The 24032-nt window shown below is 37.9% G+C and overlaps 1 protein-coding gene across 4 annotated transcripts; it reads left to right on the top strand.

Moving 5' to 3' along the window:
• Positions 1-881: 881 nt before the first annotated feature.
• On the top strand, positions 882-23653 carry tspan12 (tetraspanin 12). Of its 4 annotated transcripts, none has more exons than XM_085769544.1 (8): positions 882-1754; positions 8308-8390; positions 11270-11405; positions 13412-13477; positions 15524-15631; positions 19666-19809; positions 23089-23390; positions 23433-23653. In XM_085769544.1, exons 1-8 carry the CDS (start codon positions 1689-1691, stop codon positions 23518-23520), a joined length of 993 nt encoding a protein of 330 aa, XP_085625670.1. In that variant the 5' UTR covers positions 882-1688; the 3' UTR covers positions 23521-23653. The 4 variants fall into 4 exon arrangements, with proteins under 4 accessions (XP_085625670.1, XP_085625669.1, XP_085625671.1 ...); XM_085769543.1 differs by having other exon boundaries at positions 23427-23653; XM_085769545.1 differs by having other exon boundaries at positions 23439-23652.
• Positions 23654-24032: the final 379 nt, after the last annotated feature.

Below are 24032 nucleotides of genomic sequence, written 5' to 3'. Positions count from 1 at the left end.
TATCTATCTATCTATCTATCTATCTATCTATCTATCTATCTATCTATCTGTCTGTCTGTCTGTCTGTCTGTCTGTCTGTCTGTCTGTCTGTCTGTCTCTATCATTTCTTTCTATCTCTGTCTATCTGTCTATCTATCAATCATTTCTTTCTATCTCTTATCTGTCTATCATTTCTTTCTATATCTATCTGTCTATCAATCATTTCTTTCTATATCTATCTGTCTATCATTTCTTTCTATCTCTGTCTGTCTGTCTATCATTTCTTTCTATATCTATCTGTCTGTCTGTCTATCATTTCTTTCTATATCTATCTGTCTATCTATCTATCATTTCTTTCTATATCTATCTGTCTGTCTATCTATCATTTCTTTCTATCTCTATCTATCTATCATTTCTTTCTATCTATATATTTCTGTCTATCTATCATTTCTATCTATCTCTCTCTCTCTCTCTCTCTCTCTCTCTCTCTCTCTCTCTCTCTCTCTCTCTCTCTCTCTCTCTCTCTCTAGCTGCAGTGTGGTGGATCTACCGGCAGAGGGCGCTCCGGGTCTGCAGCTCCACTCCTCGGCTCCTCTCGGTTCTTCTCGGCTCTTCCCGACCTGACTCGGTTCTTCTCGGCTCTTTTCGGTTCTTCTCGGCTCCTCTCGGCTCTCCCCGACCTGACTCGGTTCTTCTCGGCTCCTCTCGGCTCCTCTCGGCTCTTCCCGGTCTGACTCGGTTCTTCTGCCCCGGCGGCGGCGGCGGAGCGTCTGGAGGCGGAGCGGCATTCCTGTGTCCTCCCCCCGGGGCCCGGGGCGGGGGGAGCGGCCCATGGCTGCTGCTGCTGCTGCTGCTGCTGCTGCTTTAATTAGTGAAGACACACACACACACACACACACACACACACACACACACACACACACACACAGACAGTAACACTCCTCCGGCTCCAGCTGCAGCTGCTCTCCGGGATCCAGCGACTTGTTTCCGTGTTGAAGCTCCAGACCCGGACCCAGTCAGACCGAGACCGAGACCAGAACCAGAACCAGAACCAGTCCGGTACCGGAGAGGGGAAGCGCCGGTCTCAGTCCGGTACCAGATCTCAGTCCGGTAGGCTACCGGACCCGTGATCCGGTTCTCCTGCTGCGGCCGTCTGGACTCAGCTGGTCTCCGGTCTCCGGTGCTGGGTCATGTCCGTCCGGAGGGGGGGAAGCGAGAAACCACCTGTTGACCTGTAAACAGTTTCACATTCAGACTCAGACTCAGATAGTTTTTGTATTCATGTAGCTACTTTGCAAGAGAGAAAGTATTATTCTACTCCAGATTTACAGTTAGGACAGATGCAGATGACCGGGACCCGCAGGGGGGCAGGGAGGCTTATCAATAGATAAATAGACCCGACAACAAGGCAAGGCATCTTTATTTACCTCTACAGCGCGTTTCATACCGAGAACTCAATGTGCTTTAGGAAGACAAAACATTTTTTTTTAAAGAAGCATAAGACAGAATAAAAACAATAAAAACAAACCAACAGACAACAAGGACAACCCTGGATCTGGATCTGGACCAGGACCAGGACCAGGACCTGAAACCAGACGCCGAGCAGCAGCGGAGCAGCATGACGTCACGGAGCGGCCGCCGGTACCGGCTGCGGTTCCGGTGATAGTCGGTGGGTCCGGGTTCGAGTCCGGGTTCGAGTCCGGGTCCGGATGGCGCGAGAGGACGCGGTTCGGTGTCTGAGGTGTCTGCTGTTCGCGCTCAACCTGCTGTTCTGGGTCAGACACCTATCTATCTATCTATCTATCTATCTATCTATCTATCTATCTATCTATCTATCTATCTATCTATCTATCTATCTATCTATCTATCTATCTATCTATCGTTCTATCGTTCTATCGTTCTATCTATCTATCGTTCTATCTATCGTTCTATCTATCTATCTATCTATCTATCTATCTATCTATCTATCTATCTATCTATCTATCTATCTATCTATCATCTATCTATCTATCTATCTATCTATCATCTATCATCTATCTATCTATCTATCTATCTATCTCTCTGTCTGTCTATCTATCTATCTATCTATCTATCTATCTATCTATCTATCTATCTAGTTATCGTTCTATCTATCTATCTATCTATCTATCTATCTATCTATCTATCTACTATCTATCTATCTATCTATCTATCTATCTATCTATCTATCTATCTATCTATCTATCGTTCTATCGTTCTATCGTTCTATCTATCTATCGTTCTATCTATCGTTCTATCTATCTATCTATCTATCTATCTATCTATCTATCTATCTATCTATCTATCTATCTATCTATCTATCTATCTATCTGTCTGTCTATCTATCTATCTATCTATCTATCTATCTATCTATCTATCTATCTATCTAGTTATCGTTCTATCTATCTATCTATCTACTATCTATCTATCTATCTATCTACTATCTATCTATCTATCTATCTATCTATCTATCTATCTACTATCTATCTATCTATCTATCTATCTACTATCTATCTATCTATCTATCTATCTATCTATCTATCTATCTATCTATCTATCTATCTATCTATCTATCTATCTATCTAGTTATCGTTCTATCTATCTATCTATCTATCTATCTATCTATCTATCTATCTATCTATCTATCTATCTAGTTATCGTTCTATCTATCTATCTATCTATCTATCTATCTATCTATCTATCTATCTATCTATCTATCTATCTATCTATCTAGTTATCGTTCTATCTATCTATCTATCTACTATCTATCTATCTATCTATCTACTATCTATCTATCTATCTATCTATCTATCTATCTATCTATCTATCTATCTATCTATCTATCTATCTATCTATCTAGTTATCGTTCTATCTATCTATCTATCTATCTATCTATCTATCTATCTATCTATCTATCTATCTATCTATCTAGTTATCGTTCTATCTATCTATCTATCTACTATCTATCTATCTATCTATCTATCTATCTATCTATCTATCTATCTATCTATCTATCTATCTAGTTATCGTTCTATCTATCTATCTATCTACTATCTATCTATCTATCTATCTATCTATCTATCTATCTATCTATCATCTATCATCTATCTATCTATCTATCTATCTATCTATCTATCTATCATCTATCATCTATCTATCTATCTATCTATCTATCTATCTATCTATCTATCGTTCTATCTATCGTTCTATCTATCTATCTATCTATCTATCGTTCTATCTATCTATCTATCTATCTATCTATCTATCTATCTATCGTTCTATCTATCGTTCTATCTATCTATCTATCTATCTATCGTTCTATCTATCTATCTATCTATCTATCTATCTATCGTTCTATCTATCTATCTATCTATCTATCTATCTATCGTTCTATCTATCGTTCTATCTATCGTTCTATCTATCGTTCTATCTATCTATCTATCGTTCTATCTATCGTTCTATCTATCGTTCTATCTATCTATCTATCGTTCTATCTATCTATCTATCTATCTATCTATCTATCTATCTATCTATCGTTCTATCTATCGTTCTATCTATCGTTCTATCTATCTATCGTTCTATCTATCGTTCTATCTATCTATCGTTCTATCTATCTATCGTTCTATCTATCTATCTATCTATCGTTCTATCTATCTATCGTTCTATCTATCTATCGTTCTATCTATCGTTCTATCTATCTATCTATCTATCTATCGTTCTATCGTTCTATCTATCGTTCTATCTATCTATCGTTCTATCTATCTATCTATCTATCTATCTATCTATCTATCTACTATCTATCTATCTATCTATCTACTATCTATCTATCTAGTTATCGTTCTATCTATCTATCTACCCATCTATCTATCTATCTATCTATCTATCTATCTATCATCTATCATCTATCTATCTATCTATCTATCTATCGTTCTATCTATCTATCTATCTATCTATCGTTCTATCTATCGTTCTATCTATCTATCTATCTATCTATCGTTCTATCTATCTATCTATCTATCTATCTATCTATCTATCGTTCTATCTATCGTTCTATCTATCTATCGTTCTATCTATCGTTCTATCTATCTATCTATCGTTCTATCTATCGTTCTATCTATCGTTCTATCTATCTATCTATCGTTCTATCTATCTATCTATCTATCTATCTATCTATCTATCTATCTATCGTTCTATCTATCGTTCTATCTATCGTTCTATCTATCTATCGTTCTATCTATCGTTCTATCTATCTATCGTTCTATCTATCTATCGTTCTATCTATCTATCTATCTATCGTTCTATCTATCTATCGTTCTATCTATCTATCGTTCTATCTATCGTTCTATCTATCTATCTATCTATCTATCGTTCTATCGTTCTATCTATCGTTCTATCTATCTATCGTTCTATCTATCTATCTATCTATCTATCTATCTATCTATCTACTATCTATCTATCTATCTATCTATCTATCTATCTACTATCTATCTATCTAGTTATCGTTCTATCTATCTATCTACCCATCTATCTATCTATCTATCTATCTATCTATCTATCTATCTATCTATCTATCTATCTACTATCTATCTATCTATCTATCTATCTATCTATCTATCTATCTATCTATCTATCTATCTATCTATCTATCTATCTATCTATCTATCTATCTATCTACTATCTATCTATCTAGTTATCGTTATATCTATCTATCTACCCATCTATCTATCTATCTATCTATCTATCTATCTATCTATCTATCTATCTATCTATCTATCTATCTATCAACATCTGCTCCAGCTGTGGTCACGTGACTCTCAGACTGAATTTATTATATCTAGTGACGACACGATTGTAGATTTTTCTTTTTCTAGATTATTGTCAGAGAAACAGTCTCGGTGTTACGATCTTCATGATTATTATTATACATTCATTCATTCATTTCACAACACTGTGAATGTGTAAAATCTAAATAATTGCAATGCTAAAACATTGATAAAGGACCAATTATATTCCCCAGGGGAAGTGTTTGAATTATTCAAGTCATTACAGTTTTTCTCAGTGGCTTTGGTGCTGTTCTCAGATCAGAATGAAAGTTCTCATAACTATTAGTTCATGTAGTCATTTGTCCACATCACAGCAGCAGTTTCTCCTTCCTCTGAACAAAGTGCAAATGCTTTTGGACATGAATCAGTTGTTCTCTGCTGTTTTACAACATTATCGTTTGTTTATGTCCTGTCAGTCAAAATGAACTATACTTCTGAACGCTGAATAGTCTTTCCCTATAAAACTAATAGTCCTCATTTCATTGCTTGAGTCATCACATACACAATTGTTGAACTAGTTTTCAAAATCTGTCAAACTAATTTTAAATGTTGGGAGAAGCACTGTGAATTCAATGATTCAAACATTTAGAGTAAGGAACAACAGGTATGTATGGTGTTGGACAGTAACTGCTGTCATTGTGTCAGGTGTTACTGTCAGATACAGTGGGACATTGACATTTAGACTCACAGCTTCACTAGAGAACAGATTTACATAAAGTTGTACCCAAAGAGTGTTTCTCATGTTTGTTGTAGACTGTAGTGTATTTGTCCTTTGCACAACGCTGTGAACAAATCACAATTGCAAAGAGCATATGCAGTAGATGTGAAACATACGTATTCAGTATCACAGGGTATCCGTGGGGTCTTGAAAAGTATTAAAAGGTGATAAATCAATTTTGGGAAAATTAAGACCCTTAAAAAGTATTAAAAAGTATTTTCACGACTTGATAAAATCTTAAATATTGAAGGTATTATTTCTGAATTAGCTGTCCAAGAGTTTGAGTTGTAAAAAACATTGCGGAAGTGTGTGAATTTATTTGTTTTACAGTTTTTCTCAGTCGCTTTGGTGCTGTTCTCACATCACTCTTAACATTTGCACAACAGTTAGTTCATTTCTCAGATCAATTATCACAAACTGTAAAACCCAGTGGATGACCTGCAAAAGCGCCTCACTTGCTCCAAATGGATCGTCCATCCCTCAAAAGCAACTAAAGTTCTCATGTCAATGAAACTGTCAGAAGTCCTGACTCCAACGTTTATGAACAAGATAGTCACATGGCTTCGTCATGTTTTCATTAGGACACTTTATTCTCTAAGTGTTTTCATTAGGACACTTTATTCTCTAAGTGTTTTCATTAGGACACTTTATTCTCTAAGTGTTTTCATTAGGACACTTTATTCTCTAAGTGTTTTCCAATGCAAAAAGTGATGATACCTGAAAATGCTCCAGACAGCACTATACACTACTGGTACAGCCACACAGTACACAACTAGTAACTGATACTGAATACGTATGTTTCACATTTCTACTGCATATGCTCTTTGCAATTCTGATTTGTTCACAGCGTTGTGCAAAGGAAAAATACACTACAGTCATCGACAACAAACATAAGAAACACTCTTTGGGTACAACTTTACGTAAACTATGTTGCAGTACATATAGTAACTGAACCTACAGAGTACTGTAAATCATTCCTGCACATCCAGACGTTCCAGTCACATTTTCATCTACATCACTCTGTCAACTGTAGTGATTGAAACAGATTCAATATTCCCAAAGATACAGTAATGTCATCCTTACATTGTATCTCTTTTTCAACCTTATGTCATTGTTTGTAATGGGCTCAGTCTCTTCCACCTCTGTGAGGTTGTCTTGTGATCCTATGTGATGCAGAGTAAAATTACAGTAATGTACATTACATGTACTGCATCAACCATTATTACTGTAGTGTACAATACTGTAAAAGTGCTTCCTACTTGTAAAATGCTGTAGTACAGTACCGTACTGTAAAGATGGGAAATCTTTACTGTGGTTGCTGTAATAAATCTGTTCCCTAGTGAAGCTGTGAGTCTAAATGTAAATGTCCCACTGTATCTTACACCTGACACAATGACAGCAGTTACTGTCCAACACCATACATACCTGTTGTTCCTGTTGTACTCTAAATGTTTGAATCATTGAATTCACAGCTTCTCCCAACATTTAAAATTAGTTTGACAATTTTGTATATAATGACTCAAGCAATGAAATGAGGACTATTAGTTTTATAGGGAAAGACTATTCAGCGTTCAGAAGTCTAGTTCATTTTGACTGACATGACATAAACAAATGATAATGTTGTAAAACAGCAGAGAACAACTGATTCATGTCCTAAAGCATTTGCAGTTTGTTCAGAGGAAGGAGAAACTGCTGCTGTGATGTGGACAAATGACTACATGAATGAGAAGTTTCATTCTGATCTGAGAACAGCACCAAAGCCATTGAGAAAAACTGTATTCTGCATTCATTCATTTCACAACACTGTGAATGTGTAAAATCTAAATAATTGCAATGCTAAAACATTAATAAAGGACCAATTATATTCCCCAGGGGAAGTGTTTGAATTATTATTATAAGTCATTAATTGTCATCTATACCAATTGTTTAAGTTTATTTTAATCGTTTTTTGTCTGTTTTATTCATTTACAAATGACATGCAAACTTTTAAATAAATTCCTACAGAGTCAATGTTACGTCAATCTATCTATCGTTCTATCTATCTATCTATCTATCTATCTATCTATCTATCTATCTATCTATCTATCTATCCATCTATCTATCGTTCTATAGATGATAGATAGATAGATAGATAGATAGATAGACAGACAGACAGACAGATAGACAGACAGATAGATAGATAGATAGATAGATAGATAGATAGATAGATAGATAGATAGATAGATAGATAGATAGATAGATAGATAGATAGATAGATAGAACGATAGATAGATAGATAGATAGATAGATAGATAGATAGATAGATAGATAGATAGATAGATAGATAGATAGATAGATAGATAGATAGATAGATAGACAGACAGATAGATAGATAGATAGATAGAACGATAGATAGATAGATAGATAGATAGATAGATAGATAGATAGATAGATAGATAGATAGATAGATAGATAGACAGATATTTAGGAATCTTTGCGATAAATGAATTGTGGCGTTTTAACAAGTAATATATCTATATCTACGTTCACTGTAACAGCACTGAACCTGAGTGTGTGTGTGTGTGTGTGTGTGTGTGTGTGTGTGTGTGTGTGTGTGTGTGAGAGACGTTTACAGAGTGAAAGTCGGCGGATGTTTCACATTCCAAGATGTTATTTGCAGCCGCAGAAACTGATACATGTGTGTTTATTTCTGTGTATTTATTTCTGTGTGTTTATTTCTGTGTGTGTGTGTGTGTGTGTGTGTGTGTGTGTGTGTGTGTGTGTGTCCAGCTGATGTCAGCATGTGTCCTAGGAGTGGCCGCCTGGATCAGAGACTCCCTGAACACCGTGCTGACCCTGACAGCCCACACCAGGTCAGTCCACCAACAGGAACTACAGGGCTGAAAAAGAATGGGAATTAACGGGAATAAACCTGAAATTTACAAAATTGAAGGTTGGTTCTTAAAGGGATAGTTCAACATTTAGTCAAATTGGCCCATCGCCATAATCCCTATAGTCATAGCAGTAGGTTCGTTACCTTTAATTGTCGGTGCAAGCTGTTTTTAGAACGGCGGAGCAGAGCCGTGAGCTGCTCAGAGCTACGCTACGGAGGCTCATTATGGGATTTCTTGGTTTCCCTCATCATCAAACTCATCAAATACACAATCCAACAACTCCACAACGCTCTGGTGGACAAGTTGTGAGCTGCACATTCACCACGCTATGAGATAATAACACAACGTTACCACACAGAGTTGTTTTAGAGGGAAATTCATGTAAAACCACTGATGCACGTTGCCTTCAGGGACAGTTTTTCATCAACAGTCTCTGTATTTCCCTCTAAAACAACTCTGTGTGGTAACGTTGTGTTATTATCTCATAGCCTGGTGAATGTGCAGGTCACTGCTATGACTATAACGATTATGGCAATGGGCCAATTTGCCAAAATGTTGAACTATCCCTTTAACAGGGAACTTAAATATACTGTAGTTGGGGGAAATATCTTGTAGCATAATCTTGGCTAAAACAACCAGATTTAATGCAAGTACACTTAAATATCTATGCACACAGCTCACTGATTAGTGTGTAGTAGTAATATTTTACTCAACATTCATGTTTTTGTTGTTCAGTAAAATATTTAAAGGATAATTACCGTTTTTTTTTTACAACCTGGACCTTATTTCTAGCATAAATCCGATCATTTCCTCCCCCAGATAACTTTGGTGTCATTACAAGTGGTTGTGATGAAATGAGCTCCAGCCGAGAGGCGCGTATATCCGTATAATGGAGTCTACAGGGCAGCAGAATGCAGCCTCTAAATAACACATTATCTGCAGAGAAACTCCTTCATTTCACCAATATTTAGTTCTGATAGGCTAGTGCTATTCCCCTCTGAGTCCGGGGTTAGCTGTTATCAACATCCGGGGTCTGTAGGTTGACCTACTGCACTGCAAAAACTCAAAATCTTACCAAGAATATTTGTCTTATTTCTAGTCCAAACAAATCAAATTATACTCAAAATAAGACTCGTCACATAAAAATTTGCTTGTTTTTAGACACTTTTTACTTCTTTCAAGCAGATTTTCACTACTAAGTAGAAAAATCTGACAGTGGAGCAAGTTTTTCTTTCTTATTACGAGCACAAAAAACTTGCTTTCACTGGCAGATTTTTCTACTTATTTCAAATGAAAATTAGTTTGAAACAAGTGAAAATTATCTAAAAACAAGATAGCCTATTTTAAGTGGAAAGAGATTAGTTTTGACTAGAAATTAGACATTTTGACAAGAAATAAGACAAATATTCTTGGAAAGATTTTGAGTTTTTGCAGTGTGACCTCTGACCTGGATGATGTCATCTCTGAGCTTGTTGCTACCGCTAATGCTACGGTTGGTTTCTGCGTGTTTCCGACTTGTCAGAACAAAATGAGCAGCTGGATGAAGTTCAGCTTCCACAGGCTTCCTCTCCTCAACCTGGACTCACTAAAGCTCCGGCTGGTTGAGATAAAAATGGACCCGAATGCCGAAGCAGAATGATTATTATCAGAATGAGCCGGGCGGCGCTCAGAGATGACATCATCCAGGTCAGAGGTCAGTAGGTCGACCTACAGACCCCGGATGTTGATAACAGCTAACCCCGGACTCAGAGGGGAATAGCACTAGCCTATCAGAACTACATATTGGTGAAATGAAGGAGTTTCTCTGCAGATAATGTGTTATTTAGAGGCTCGATCGTATTTTGTGATAGAAATAAGGTCCAGATTGTAAAAAAAAAACTGTAATTATCCTTTAATTGTTCATACAAGAATTAAAACTTCTACTTAAAAGTTCTACTCACAAATAAGTCTGTTGAAATGTCATGTTTTTTAATTGTTTTATTTTGCATGGAAGCAGGGCCGTTGTATAGGGGAGAAAGGTGATGATAACTCTAGGGGCCCAGCGCCCAGTGGGGCCCATAAAAAACCCCAGTAGTCTAATCTTTGTATGACTGATTTATTCTGCGTAAGACCCTGACTAATACTCATAGTACACTGTAAAAACTCAACATCTTTCCAAGAATATTTGTCTTATTTCTTGTCAAAATGTCTCATTTCTAGTCAAAACTAATCTCTTTCCACTTAAAATAAGACTCATTACCTAAAAACTAACTTGTTTTTAGATCATTTTCACTTAAATTCACAATAAATAGAAAAATCTGCCAGTGAAAGTAAGTTTTTTGTGCTTGTAATAAGGAAGAAAAACTTGCTCCACTATCAGATTTTTCTACTTATTTCAAGTGAAAATCTGCTTGAAAGAAGTAAAAAAGTGTCTAAAAACAAGCTGCTTTTAATATGATGAGTCTTATTTTAAGTAGAATGAGATTTGTTTTGACTAGAAATAAGACAAATATTCTTGCTAAGATACTTGAGTTTTTGCAGTGTAATGCTGCATTAGCATCAAAACAAAGAAGGCTAAATAATACATGATAATACATACGTAGTCTAAGAAAAAAAAAGGAAAAGTTAGGGGGAGGGGCCCACTTTAGTATTCTTTAAGGGGGCCCAGAATTCCTAGCAACGGCCCTGCATGGTTGACTGCTTATGACAAAACTAAACATTTACATTTATGTTTGGATATGATACAGTTTGTTTAAATTACCCCCAATTTCCAGTTAATTCCCATAAATTCCCAATAATTCCCATAAATTTCCAGTTAATTCCCAATAATTCCCATAAATTCCCATAAATTCCCATTAATTCCCATGCATCCCGTGCAGGTTGGAGGAGGCGGCGGTGCTGACCTACTCTCCGGCCGTTCACCCCGTCATCATCTCCGTCTGCTGCTTCCTCTTCATCGTGGCCATGGTGGGATACTGTGGCACGCTGAGGTGTGACCTGCTGCTGCTGTCCTGGGTACACACACACACACACACACACACACACACACACTGAGACACACACACACACACACACACACACTGACACACACACACACACACACACACACACGGAGACACACACACTGAGACACACGGAGGCCAGGCAGCTTTATTTATACAGCACATTTCATACCGAGGGGCAGCTCAGTCAGCTTTACTGAAAAACTAAATATTGCAACAACAAAAAAAATTTAACTAAACTAAATTATGTTAAATAAACTAAACTAAACTACATTAACTAAACTAAACTAAACTATATTAAATAAACTAAACTAAACTATATTAAATAAACTAAACTAAACTATATTAACTAAACTAAACTAAACTATATTAACTAAACTAAACTAAACTATATTAACTAAACTAAACTAAACTATATTAACTAAACTAAACTAAACTATATTAAAGCAGAAGTAAGTGATATATTTGTGTTAATCTAAGTCTTAAATAGTTATATCTTCCGACAGCAATCACTTCTATAGAGTGTTTGGTCTGAAACACGGGTCTGTCAGTCACTCTGCTCTGCTCTGAGCCCAGGAGAAAACTTTCCTTGTATCCTACAACCTTTATCCAATGAGGAGAGAGAACGGCATAAAGGGGCAGTCCTCTCTGTGTGTGCAGCCAAGGGATGCGCCTGAATGTGGTGACGTAGGGACGAGGACCAATAGATCCATGACGAGGGCGGGGGCTGCTAACTCCATCTGCTGACAAGACGTTATGGTGCGTTCAAGGAAACTCGTAACTGGTGTTTTTCCGACCTGTGAAGTCGTACCAGTTCGATCTGGTACGAGTTCACGGGTCAGAAGTTACGAGTGGCCGTTATAGTGACTTTCACAGGTAAAACAGGTCGGAGAAACACGAGTGGGTTGCCTGGAACGCTACAAAGTCGTAAGTCCTGACTTGAAGCTGTAATTTACGGTTTCAGAAGCCTGCCTGGAACGCAGCATTAGCCAAAACCACCGGATCGCTTACTTCTGCTTTATATATATTAACTAAACTAAACTAAACTATATTAACTAAACTAAACTAAACTATATTAACTAAACTAAACTAAACTATATTAACTAAACTAAACTATATTAACTAAACTAAACTAAACTATATTAACTAAACTAAACTAAACTATATTAACTAAACTAAACTATATTAACTAAACTAAACTATATTAACTAAACTAAACTAAAGTAAACTATATTAATTAAACTAAACTATATTAAAGGGACAAGGAGGAGTTTTGTTAAAGTGAAGTGTTTCCACACTACATTTATGAGCCTCCGCACCGTGAAATTCTTTGACCGGCGCAAGACAGACTCATGTTTTCATTCATCAAGAATTAAAGTCAGAGGTTGGAAGACGATCACATACCGTCGTAGTTCCCACCATAAACGGAGATTCATACGGCGGCGTTATTCTCATGACTCGCCACGAAACCGAAAGTAAAGAAACGCTGGTCGGCTCGCCCAGCATTTCCACCACCACTAATAATAACAAAATAACCATAGAGACAAAACCATAGATTTATCTAAAATGGACCATTAACAAGTGGTAACGTAGATTCATCCACATTAATATCAGACTTTTTTATTGTCGCGGAATTTTTGGTTCTGCCAATGGAGAAACTCCTGGTTGTCCCTTTAAATTAACTAAACTAAATAAACTAAACTAAACTAAACTAAACTATATTAACTAAACTAAATAAACTAAACTAAACTAAACTATATTAACTAAACTAAACTAAACTAAACTATATTAACTAAAGTAAACTAAGGGACCAGGTGCCAGGTGTCTCCATTGTCCCTCAGAGGAGACGCAGCTGTGATGGATGGAGCCCCGGGGGAACACACACACACACACACACACACACACACACACACACACACACACACACACTGAGACACCTGGGAAGTAACCTGTCTGTGTGTGTGTGTGTGTGTGTGTGTGTGTGTGTGTGTGTGTGTGTGTGTGTGTGTGTGTGTGCAGTACTTCGGCAGCCTGCTGGTGATCTTCTGTGTGGAGTTGGCTTCAGCCGTCTGGACGTACGACGAGGTCAGACACCAACTATTATCTATTATTATCCACTATCCATTATTCATTATTGATTATCCATTATCCATTATTCATTATCCACTATTCATTATTGATTATTGATTATTAATTATCCACTATTCATTATTCATTATCTATTATTCATTAATATACTGTATGTGTGTGGCGGTCTGGGAAAACTATTCTATTCTATTGTGGCAAAGAGTCAAAATCGGTGGAAAAGTAGCTACTATTTTCATGTTTTTTTAATATTTAGTGTGATTCTGGTACTTTGAACTCCTTATACTAGGGTGACATCAGGTAAATTGGGCCATCAGGTAAAATGAGCCAGTTAAGGTTTGAGCCTCCTAGCTCTTTAAGTTTTAACAGGCAATGGCTGTAAATGATTTCAAATTGTTGCTACAACTGTACTTGAAAAAAAACAATAGATTTGAGTCTCTGGTTGTTGTTGTGGGTGGGACAATGCTTTATATCCAGCCTGCTGAGGAGAAGTGTGTGAAAAGTGGCCTGGCAAACAAATTTCACTTGAAACTGATAAGGTTGATAACTCCGTAAAAAAACAGATCTACAATAAAAAATGTGATTTATAATACACATTGTGATTCCCCCCATTGGATAGAATGCAAAATTCTTGCTAAGCTTACTTATTTTTAATTTAAATGCATTTTTTGTGGGTGGCTCAATTTACCTTAATGCATCATGGTAAATTGAGCCATGCATTTCAGCTAAAATGGGCCACATACAAAACACAGTCTTACACTGAAGTTACACAGAAATTGAGGGTGCAAAACATGTTCAAAGTTAGATATATATCCAAGGTTGGTCAGTGCCACTCGTGGTGCCATTAGCACTGTGGGGGAAAAAATGGCATCTATAATGCCACACACACACATACACACACAGTAAAAGAGCCTATAACATAGTCAGTTAACAAAGAGCATAGCAACAACATGATCATGTCATTTTAAAATGCATTTTAAGATTAAAAAATGTCTTCAACCTCTTATGTATTCACTGTTAATGTTAAGTTTAGTGTTGTAGTTTAGTAGTAGTGTCAATTAATTATTAAAATTTAAATGATTTCTGCTAAAATGACTGTGTTGTTCTCTCTTGGCCCAATTTACCTGAACCTTCATCGTACCTCGAGAGGGAACATCCCGATACTTTAACTCTCATAATTCCAAAATAATTATACTTTTTAATTTTTTTTTCACACAGAAACATTTAAGAGACCTATGTCAATTTTTAAAAATATCAATGGATTTCATGCATAGTGTTTTTGATGGTCTTATTAATCGTTTACCAAAAAGTGGCCCATTTTACCTGACTTCACCCTACATCACGGTGAATAAATATTTTAAGAAAACAAAACGGAAAGTACTTATTTTTATGTTTTTGTGGCGAGTAAAGCGTTTCATTTCCAGCTGAGACGAGCAGCAGCAGCGTTAGAGGAGAGAAGGTCCGTTGTTATTGTTGTAGAGGAAACATTCAAGGACCCTGGGAAAGCAGAGAATCCCACCATTCAGATGCTTTTTTACAGCTCGTCTCCATCATAAACGGTTCAGAAGTTGTTTAATGTTTATTAAAACATTCGTCTTTAGAGGGTTAAAGCAGCAACGTTCTATTTAAAGCCTTTTTTTTGGTCATAATAGATTAAAAAGCCCATAACTTTTGATCCGAGAGGGACAGCCTATCTCAGTTATGCAAACAGTTTTGAGTGGCTGAAAACTTCTAGTTTATGGAAATATCAAAACACGAAAATGTCAAAATCCCACCATGTGAAGGGATTTATTTCCCAGGCCGCCACACCAGGTTTTGTTTTACGTTTCCATGGTTACCCCTGATGAGTGATCATCGTCACAGCCAGGGCGTGTTTGTGTTGTGACCTTTTATCTGACCGGCCTGTTATCAGCAGAGCACAAACACCTGCTTTAAACTCTGTGTGTGTTTGTGTATGTGTGTGTTATATATGTGTGTGTGTGTTATATGTGTGTGTGTGTGTGTGTGTGTGTGTGTGTGTGTGTGTGTGTGTGTGTGTGTGTGCAGCCCTCGGTGCAGCGCTCCGACATGATCAGCCTGAAGTCTCGGATGCCGAACTACGGTCTGCAGCGCTACCAGTGGCTCACACACACATGGAACAGCTTCCAGACCGAGGTAACACACACACACACACACACATTACACACACATTACACATTACACACACACACACACACACACACACACACATTAGGAGCTCAGACAACGTCCAACCATGAGAAAATCCAAACAGCGGTAAAACAGACGGTATTCACAAGGTACAGGGAAGAAGAGGAGCTATGACAAACACTAGAGTTCTCACATTTTGCCATACTTGTCATTTATTTTATTTATTTTGACACAAGAAGTTATGGTCTGCTAACATTTCCATATTTCGCACATTCTGTGACATAAACTATAAACTGTAAAGTGTTTTCTTGTCTGTAACAACATCTCTGTCCCGTCTGTCCGTCCTGGGTGAGGGATCTACAGCTGAACTCAGATAAGACAGAGACACTAATCATCACCCCTGATAGCAGTATTCTGCAGATCAAGCAGTGTATTGGTACCTTAGGCTCGTCTGTCCTACCTAAGATCAGGAACTTGGGCGTTACATTTGATACAGCAATGTCCTTGGAGCACCACTCAAAACTTTTAACAAAAAACTGCTTCTTCCAACTAAGGAATATCTCCAAGCTAAGAACTCTGGTGTCAAAGGCTGAGTTGGAAATGATTATCCATGCTTTTATCTCGTCTCGTTTAGATTATTGTAACAGTCTTTTTACTTGTTTTAATAAGAAAGAGCTCGACCGTCTCCAGGTTATCCAGAACTCCGCCGCAAGGCTTTTAACTCACACAAACAGAAGGGCACATATCACGCCTGTTTTAGCCTCACTGCATTGGTTACCCTTGCATTTTAGAATACATTTTAAAATTTTAGTTCTCACTTTTAGAGCCTTACACGGTCAAGCTCCTTCTTACCTGTCTGATTTTATACAGTTCTACACCCCAACCCGCAGTCTGAGGTCCTCTGACCAACGGCTTTTAGTTGTTCCCCACACGCACTTTAAAACCAGAGGTGACAGATCTTTTCCTGCTGTAGCTCCTAGGTTGTGGAACACCTTACCCTTTTCACTACGCTCTTTGGATTCTGTCGATACTTTTAAAAAGAACTTAAAGACCCATCTATTTAAACAGGCATTTGGTTAACCTGTGGGTCTTTGTATCTATGCTTTTCTTGTATGTCTTTTGTCTTGTTTTGCTCTGCTTTGTTGCTACTGTTTTGACACTGTGAAGCACTTTGTGGTTTCTACCTGTGAAAGGTGCTATACAAATAAAGTTTATTATTATTATTATCCCTCCTCTGTTGCTCACCCTGAGCTTTCTCCTGGTTTTCCCTGTTTAAAGGGTTTTCCATGGAGTTTTTCCTCAGTGGATGTGAGGGTCTAATGGTGCCTTCATGTGCTGTGGTAATTATGGTAAATACCAAAAGACGAGGTGAAAAGTGCACATGAACACCCTCTCATGTGGTATTTTCCACTGGGAAACTCGTAGAATGTTTTGATGCCCGAGCTGCTGAGATGAGAATAACCTTTGACCTTTTCAACATGGCAGCGAGCAACGCAAGATTGGTTAATGGTGAGCAAGGCAAGCCTTTAGAAAACACTTAGCAGCTCTTCACTTTATGTAGCCTATGTGTGCATGTAGAGTAAAAAACGCTTTTAAAGCTAGCCAAATAGCCAGTGCTAAATCTCCATGAATATTAATATTTACCGTTTGAGTTTTGATGATTCATCTTCTTGCTGTAAGAGATGAACTAGGCAATCCAAGATTGTTTTAGCCCATAGATATATACACGTAGATGCTGCACGTGTCATATATCCCTCTATGGTACCATGTTGCCACCACTTTTTGGCCTGTCACATCTCCACAATTCATCCCATTTAATGCTGTAATACTTTAAAAAAGAGAGGAGACCTTAGAGAACCAATAACAATGCTTTAATTTATCACATGACTTTCAAGAAGCCACTGAAACCCTTTTTTACAGACTTTTTCAAAGGAAACAGGTTTGCCATTTTGCTCCACTAAAACGGTCTGAAAACATACAGTAACTTCCTGGCCCTTTTTCATCTGGAAAAAAATATATTTACACTAATAGATTAGTAAAGTTTAATTTTTAATAGTTCCATGCAATTTATTTACTTATTAAATAATGGAAACTTGTTAAAATGCACCTGTTGCCCCAAAGCAACAACGTACCATTATAGAAAATTGCAGTGTTGCCTTGAGGCGACAGTGGACCATTATGGAATCAATATTACATTATGAGACTATGGTAGTGTGTGTTTAGGTGTAAATATAATGTTCAAAAACATGTAATTCATCATAATTTTGTTGTTTATCCTTAATAAATTAGATTTTGGATGCAGTAAAGTAAACATCAGGCTATTATGATGATGATGAGGAAGATGAGGATGAGAATTGGGATGAGGATGAAGCCAGTGAAGGTGAAAGTCTACAGAGACTGGTCAGTGTTTCTAATACAGTAGATGATGAACCGTAATGGTACAATGTTGCTACAGTCAACAAATCCCCAAAACTTCCAAAAATAAATAATTTTTTAAAATGTCTTTAGATGATGTTTATTTAGTCTATTTTGAGACATAAAAACACTCCAAACATTTTTCCCCCACTGGCATCATGATGCAGCGTAGCATCATGTACCATAGAGGGTTAACTATGGTTTTACCCAAGTAACAAGTCTGAATCTGTGTGTCCACCATCTTTATTTTTACAAAAGCACATGAACACAACACACAATATGGTAAATACCAGGTCACAAGTGGAAAATACCATCTGCACCAGAGCACATGAAGGCAGCAGAAGGACAGAGGATGTTGTTATGATGGGATGTAAAGCCCTTTGAGACAAACTGGTGGTAAAAACGGCTATACTAATAAAACTGCCTTGTCTTGCCTTGTTGTTGGTGATTGTTTTGTTGAGAGTAGGGTGAAGTCAGGTAAAATGGGCCACTTTTTGGTAAACGATTAATAAGACCATCAAAAACGCTATGCATGAAATCCATTGATACTTTTAAAAATCGACATATAGGCTAGGTCTCTTAAATGTTTCTGTGTGAAAAAAAAATTAAAAAGTATAATTATTTTGGAATTATGAGAGTTAAAGTATCGGGATATTCCCTCTCGAGGTACGATGAAGGTTCAGGTAAAATGGGCCAAGAGAGAACAACACAGTAATTTTAGCAGAAATCATTAAAATTTTAATAATTAATTGACACTACTACTAAACTACAACACTAAACTTAACATTAACAGTGAATACATAAGAGGTTGAAGACATTTTTAATCTTAAAATGCATTTTAAAATGACATGATCATGTTGTTGCTATGCTCTTTGTTAACTGACTATGTTATAGGCTCTTTTACTGTGTGTGTATGTGTGTGTGTGGCATTATAGATGCCATTTTTTCCCCCACAGTGCTTATGGCACCATGAGTGGCACTGACCAACCTTGGATAAATATCTAACTTTGAACATGTTTTGCACCCTCAATTTCTGTGTAACTTCAGTGTGAGACTGTGTTTTGTATGTGGCCCATTTTAGCTGAAATGCATGGCTCAATTTACCATGATGCATTAAGGTAAATTGAGCCACCCACAAAAAATGCATTTAAATTAAAAATAAGTAAGCTTAGCAAGAATTTTGCATTCTATCCAATGGTGGGAATCACAATGTGTATTATAAATCACATTTTTTATTGTAGATCTGTTTTTTTTACGGAGTTATCAACCATATCAGTTTCAAGTGAAATTTGTTTGCCAGGCCACTTTTCGCACACTTCTCCTCAGCAGGCTGGATATAAAGCATTGTCCCACCCAAAACAGCAACCAGAGACTCAAATCAATTGTTTTTTTTTCAAGTACAGTTGTAGCAACAATTTGAAATCATTTACAGCCATTGCCTGTTAAAACTTAAAAAGCTAGGAGGCTCAAACCTTAACTGGCTCATTTTACCTGATGTCACCCTATTAAAAAAACAAAACAAAACAAACAATCCACTAGTGCTTCAAGTGTAATATGTTATTCACATGTTTGAAATAAAGTATTCATTCATTCATTCATTCATTCATGTGTTGCCGTGGCGACAGTTCCGGTGCTGCGGAGTGATCTACTTCACTGATTGGCTGGAGATGACGGAGATGGAGTGGCCTCCCGACTCCTGCTGCTCCGACCCGTATCCAGGCTGCGGTCGCCACGCCAACCAGCACGACCTCAGCGCCCTGCACCAGGAGGTGAGACACACACACACGGCCAATCACAGACCTACATCAAGGATCCTACATTAAAGGGATAGTTCACCCAAAATTGAAATTTCACTCATTATCTAGTTACTAGGGCTGTTCGATTTTGCCCAAAAATAAAATCTCGATTTTCTTCTCTGAAAAATCGATTTCCGATTACAATTTTTTTGTTAAAGCAGACGTAAGCGATATTTTTGTGTTAATCTAAGTCTTAAATAGTTGTATCTTCCGACAGCAATCACTTCTATAGAGTGTTTGGTCTGAAACACGGGTCTGTCAGTCACTCTGCTCTGCTCTGAGCCCAGGAGAAAACTTTCCTTGTATTTAATGAAATTTAATGAAATTTAATGAAAAAATATCTGATACAGGATATAAATCCTTTACATCAGACTCAAATAAATAACAACATACAAAAAATTAAACACAAATATACCCACTCATAGGCCTACATAATCACTAAAATACATATGACAGAATAATCCCCAAAAATCTCAAGATAACTACAAGAGAAAAACAAAAAAGAGAAAAAAACAAACACAAAACAAAATAATTCATACCCTTGCCCTGTAATTATATAAAATGTATCCTACAACCTTTATCCAATGAGGAGAGAGAACGGCATAAAGGGGCAGTCCTCTCTGTGTGTGCAGCCAAGGGATGCGCCTGAATGTGGTGACGTAGGGACGAGGACCAATAGATCCATGACGAGGGCGGGGGCTGCTAACTCCATCGGCTGACAAGACGTTATGGTGCGTTCAAGGCAACTCGTAACTCGTGTTTTTCCGACCTGTGAAGTGGTACCAGTTCGATCTGGTACGAGTTCACGGGTCAGAAGTTACGAGTGGCCGTTATAGTGACTTTCACAGGTAAAACAGGTCGGAGAAACACGAGTGGGTTGCCTGGAACGCTACAAAGTCGTAAGTCGTGACTTGAAGCTGTAATTTACGGTTTCAAAAGCCTGCCTGGAACGCAGCATTAGCCAAAACCACCGGATCGCTTACTTCTGCTTTAAATGACAAACTATTTTGTGCGCTGTTTGTGTCTTTTTAAATGGACCTAATGGACCGTGAGAGCTGCAACTGTGTAGTGGAAAAGGGCCGTTGGTCTTTTTGGCAACAAAATCCTCGCTGGTTTTAGCAAAATGCCGACATGCTTGTTTCCAGTGTGTGGGGAGAGGAGAGCAGTTGGAGAGCGTGATGGGAGGAAGGAGGTGGCAGTCATTATGATAATTCAGCGCAGCCCATTCATGAACGGGGGCTTAATTACCCTAGTTAGAGTAAAAAATCGATTTTTACGATTTCAAATAGTCGCAATTACGATTTTAAATCGAACAGCCTCCCCCTCATGTGGACTAAGGGCTGGGAGAAGTTTCAGAGTCCTCCGTGGCTTCTCTGAGTTACAGGGGGTCTCGGCGTAGCAGTGCATGTCCATATGACGGTTGCAAATGGATACCAACTGTCTTCGTAACAAAAAGACACACCAAAAAACATCCAAATACCTCCATGCTGCTCGTATGTAATGTCCGTCTTGTATTGAAGCACCAACATGAGAAATTGTCCCGAAAATTTTTTATAAGTCTATATTTCAAGCTTGTTTTGTAGTGGAAGCTCTAGCTTCCACTACAAAACAAGCTTGAAATATAGACTTATTTAATTTTTCACAGGACAATTTCTCATGTCGGGGCTTCAATACAAGACGGACATTACATACGAGCAGCATGGAGGTATTTGGATGTTTTTTGGTGTGTCTTTTTGTTACGAAGACAGTTGGTATCCATTTGCAACCGTCATATGGACATGCACTGCTACGCCGAGACCCCCTGTAACTCAGAGAAGAAATTTCAATTTTGGGTCAACTATCCCTTTAACACAAATTAGACCACAGACCCATTGGATAAAATGAAATACCTTATCTGCCTTTCTCAATCACCAGCCTCTCTCCCCTTCTCCCACCCTCACCTGCCTGAATTGATTTGAATTGATATCGCATGTTTTAATAAAAAATCGATATTAATTTTTGGGATTTTTTGGACACACCCCTATAATCTAATAATCATTTGAGTAGTTTTTTTTTTTTTGTCACTTAAATTTTTATTGACAAATCAACATAAGTAAATACAAATACAATCAAATATAACAAAAGCTGCCTGGGAATACAACTTATTCTTACTATCTTGTGGGTTAGAGTATTCATCAGTTACTGTTCCTGTCCGATACTGTCTTGAGTCTTGTATAGTTTCCATTTCTCCCATTTCTTGTCCAGTTGAGCTTCTTGTAGCCTCAGTATATGTGTCAGTTTTTCCATTAGAAATATTTCTTCCACAATTGACAGCCACTGATCTTTCGTTGGTGTTGTTTCTTTTCCCCAGTTTCTAGTGATGGCTTTCTTGCCTGCTACCAGCAGTATTTTGATCAAATAGCCATCACTAGTGTTAACGGTCTCATCTGAAAATTTACATAGATAAAGCACTGAACTGGTCTTCGTCACACCATATCCTAATATCTTCTGTAGCTCCTTACATACTATTTCCCAAAATACAGTTATTTTTTGACAATTCCAAAAGACATGAGAATGGTCTACATCAAAAGATCCACATTCCCGCCAACACTTTTGACGACTGCGTAGCTGTTTACTTTTCATTTTCGGTGTAATAAAAAAGCGGATTAGATTCTTCCATGCGAACTCTCTCCAGATTCGTGAATAAGTGGTTGAGTGATGTACCTTCCACATTTCGTACCATTCCTCATCTGAAATTTCTAAATTAAGTTCTTCCTCCCACTTCATCTTAATATATGTATAGTTGAATGCTTATTGTTATTGTTCAATCCTTGATATAATGATGAAATTATTCTTATGTTGCTTTCCTTATATGCTTTTACTAAAATTCGGATGACATCATTCACTTCCCTGGAGGAATCTGACTTGATCTCCTTTTTATAGTAGTCCCTTACTTGATAATATCTGAAGAGTTCACACATATCCAACTCGTACCTTTCCCTGAGTTTCATTTGAGTAGTTTTTAAAGAAAAAAAGTCCAGATTCTCTGATTTCAGCTTCTTCAATGTGAATATTTCTGGTTTCTTTGTTCCTTTATGACAATAAACTGAGTCTCTCTTTGGTTTGTGGACAAAACAAGACATTTGAGGACGATGTCGTCTGGTGGTTTGAGAAACACTTTTATGTTGTTGTGTTGTTGTGTTGTTATGTTGTTATGTTGTTGTGTTGTTGTGTTGTTGTGTTGTTATGTTGTTGTGTTGTTCTCCTGCTCAGGGCTGCGGTCCAAAGATCTACGGTTTCATCCGTGGGACGAAGCAGCTGCAGGTTTTACGTTTCCTGGGCGTGTCGCTGGGCGTGGCTCAGATCGTTGCCATGGCGCTGACGCTCACGCTGCTCTGGGCGCTGTACTACGGCCGCCAGGCTCCAGAGGCCGACGCCCACATCGCCGCCGACGACCCCGTTGCCCCCACCGCTGAGGCTTCAGGCTGCAGCCGCTTAGCTCCGCCCCCCATCGCCGTCGCCACCGGCAACGCCAACGCCAAATCTCACGAGCTTCAGTTTGAGATGGAGCGACTGTCCTGACGAAGACGAAGACGAAGACAAAGACGAAGACGAAGACGAAGACGAAGACGAAGACGAAGACACGTCAGCAGGTTCACGTCTGTAACGAACGATGTCATAAACATTCACCTCATGATGTCATAACCACACAGTCTGTAATAACATGAAGCAACGCGTCATAAACTTTTATAATAACAGGGTATCCCTTATTAAAAAGTATTAAAAGGTGATAAAACAATTTTGGGAAAATTAAAGGGATAGTTCAACATTTTGGCAAATTGGCCCATTGCCATAATCGCTATAGTCATAGCAGTAGGTTCATTACCTTTAATTGTAGGTGTAAGCTATTTTCAGTACGGCGGAGCGCAGCAGCTGGCTGCTCAGAGCTACGCTATGGAGGCTAACGGAATTTCTTGGTTTCCCTCATTAAACTCATCAAATTCAACATCCCAAAACTCCACAGCGCTTTTGTAGACAAGTTGTGAGCTGCACAACCACCACGCTATGAGATAATGACGGAACGATACGAAACGGAGCCGTTTTCGAGGTGAATACAGGGTAAATACTTTGACTGCTTGCTGAAAAACTGTCCTTGAACGCAACGCGCATCAGCGGTTTTGTATGAATTTACCTCGAAAACGGCTCCGTTTCGTATC

The sequence above is a fragment of the Trachurus japonicus genome, chromosome 23 (assembly GCF_045865225.1).
Source record: "Trachurus japonicus isolate A0001 chromosome 23, Traja_1.0".
In the NCBI taxonomy this organism is placed as follows: Eukaryota; Metazoa; Chordata; class Actinopteri; order Carangiformes; family Carangidae; genus Trachurus; species Trachurus japonicus.
This window is presented reverse-complemented; position numbering and strand designations above follow the sequence as displayed.

What these genes read in the sequence shown, in the direction of transcription:
- tspan12 (XM_085769543.1), top strand. Translation starts at nt 1,689, where the DNA reads ATGGCGCGAGAGGACGCGGTTCGGTGTCTGAGGTGTCTGCTGTTCGCG. An exon ending in GGAACAGCTTCCAGACCGAG is followed by an intron (nt 15,632 to 19,665) that starts GTAACACACACA and finishes CCGTGGCGACAG; the next exon opens with TTCCGGTGCTGCGGAGTGAT. An exon ending in CAGTTTGAGATGGAGCGACT is followed by an intron (nt 23,391 to 23,426) that starts GTCCTGACGAAG and finishes ACAAAGACGAAG; the next exon opens with ACGAAGACGAAGACGAAGAC.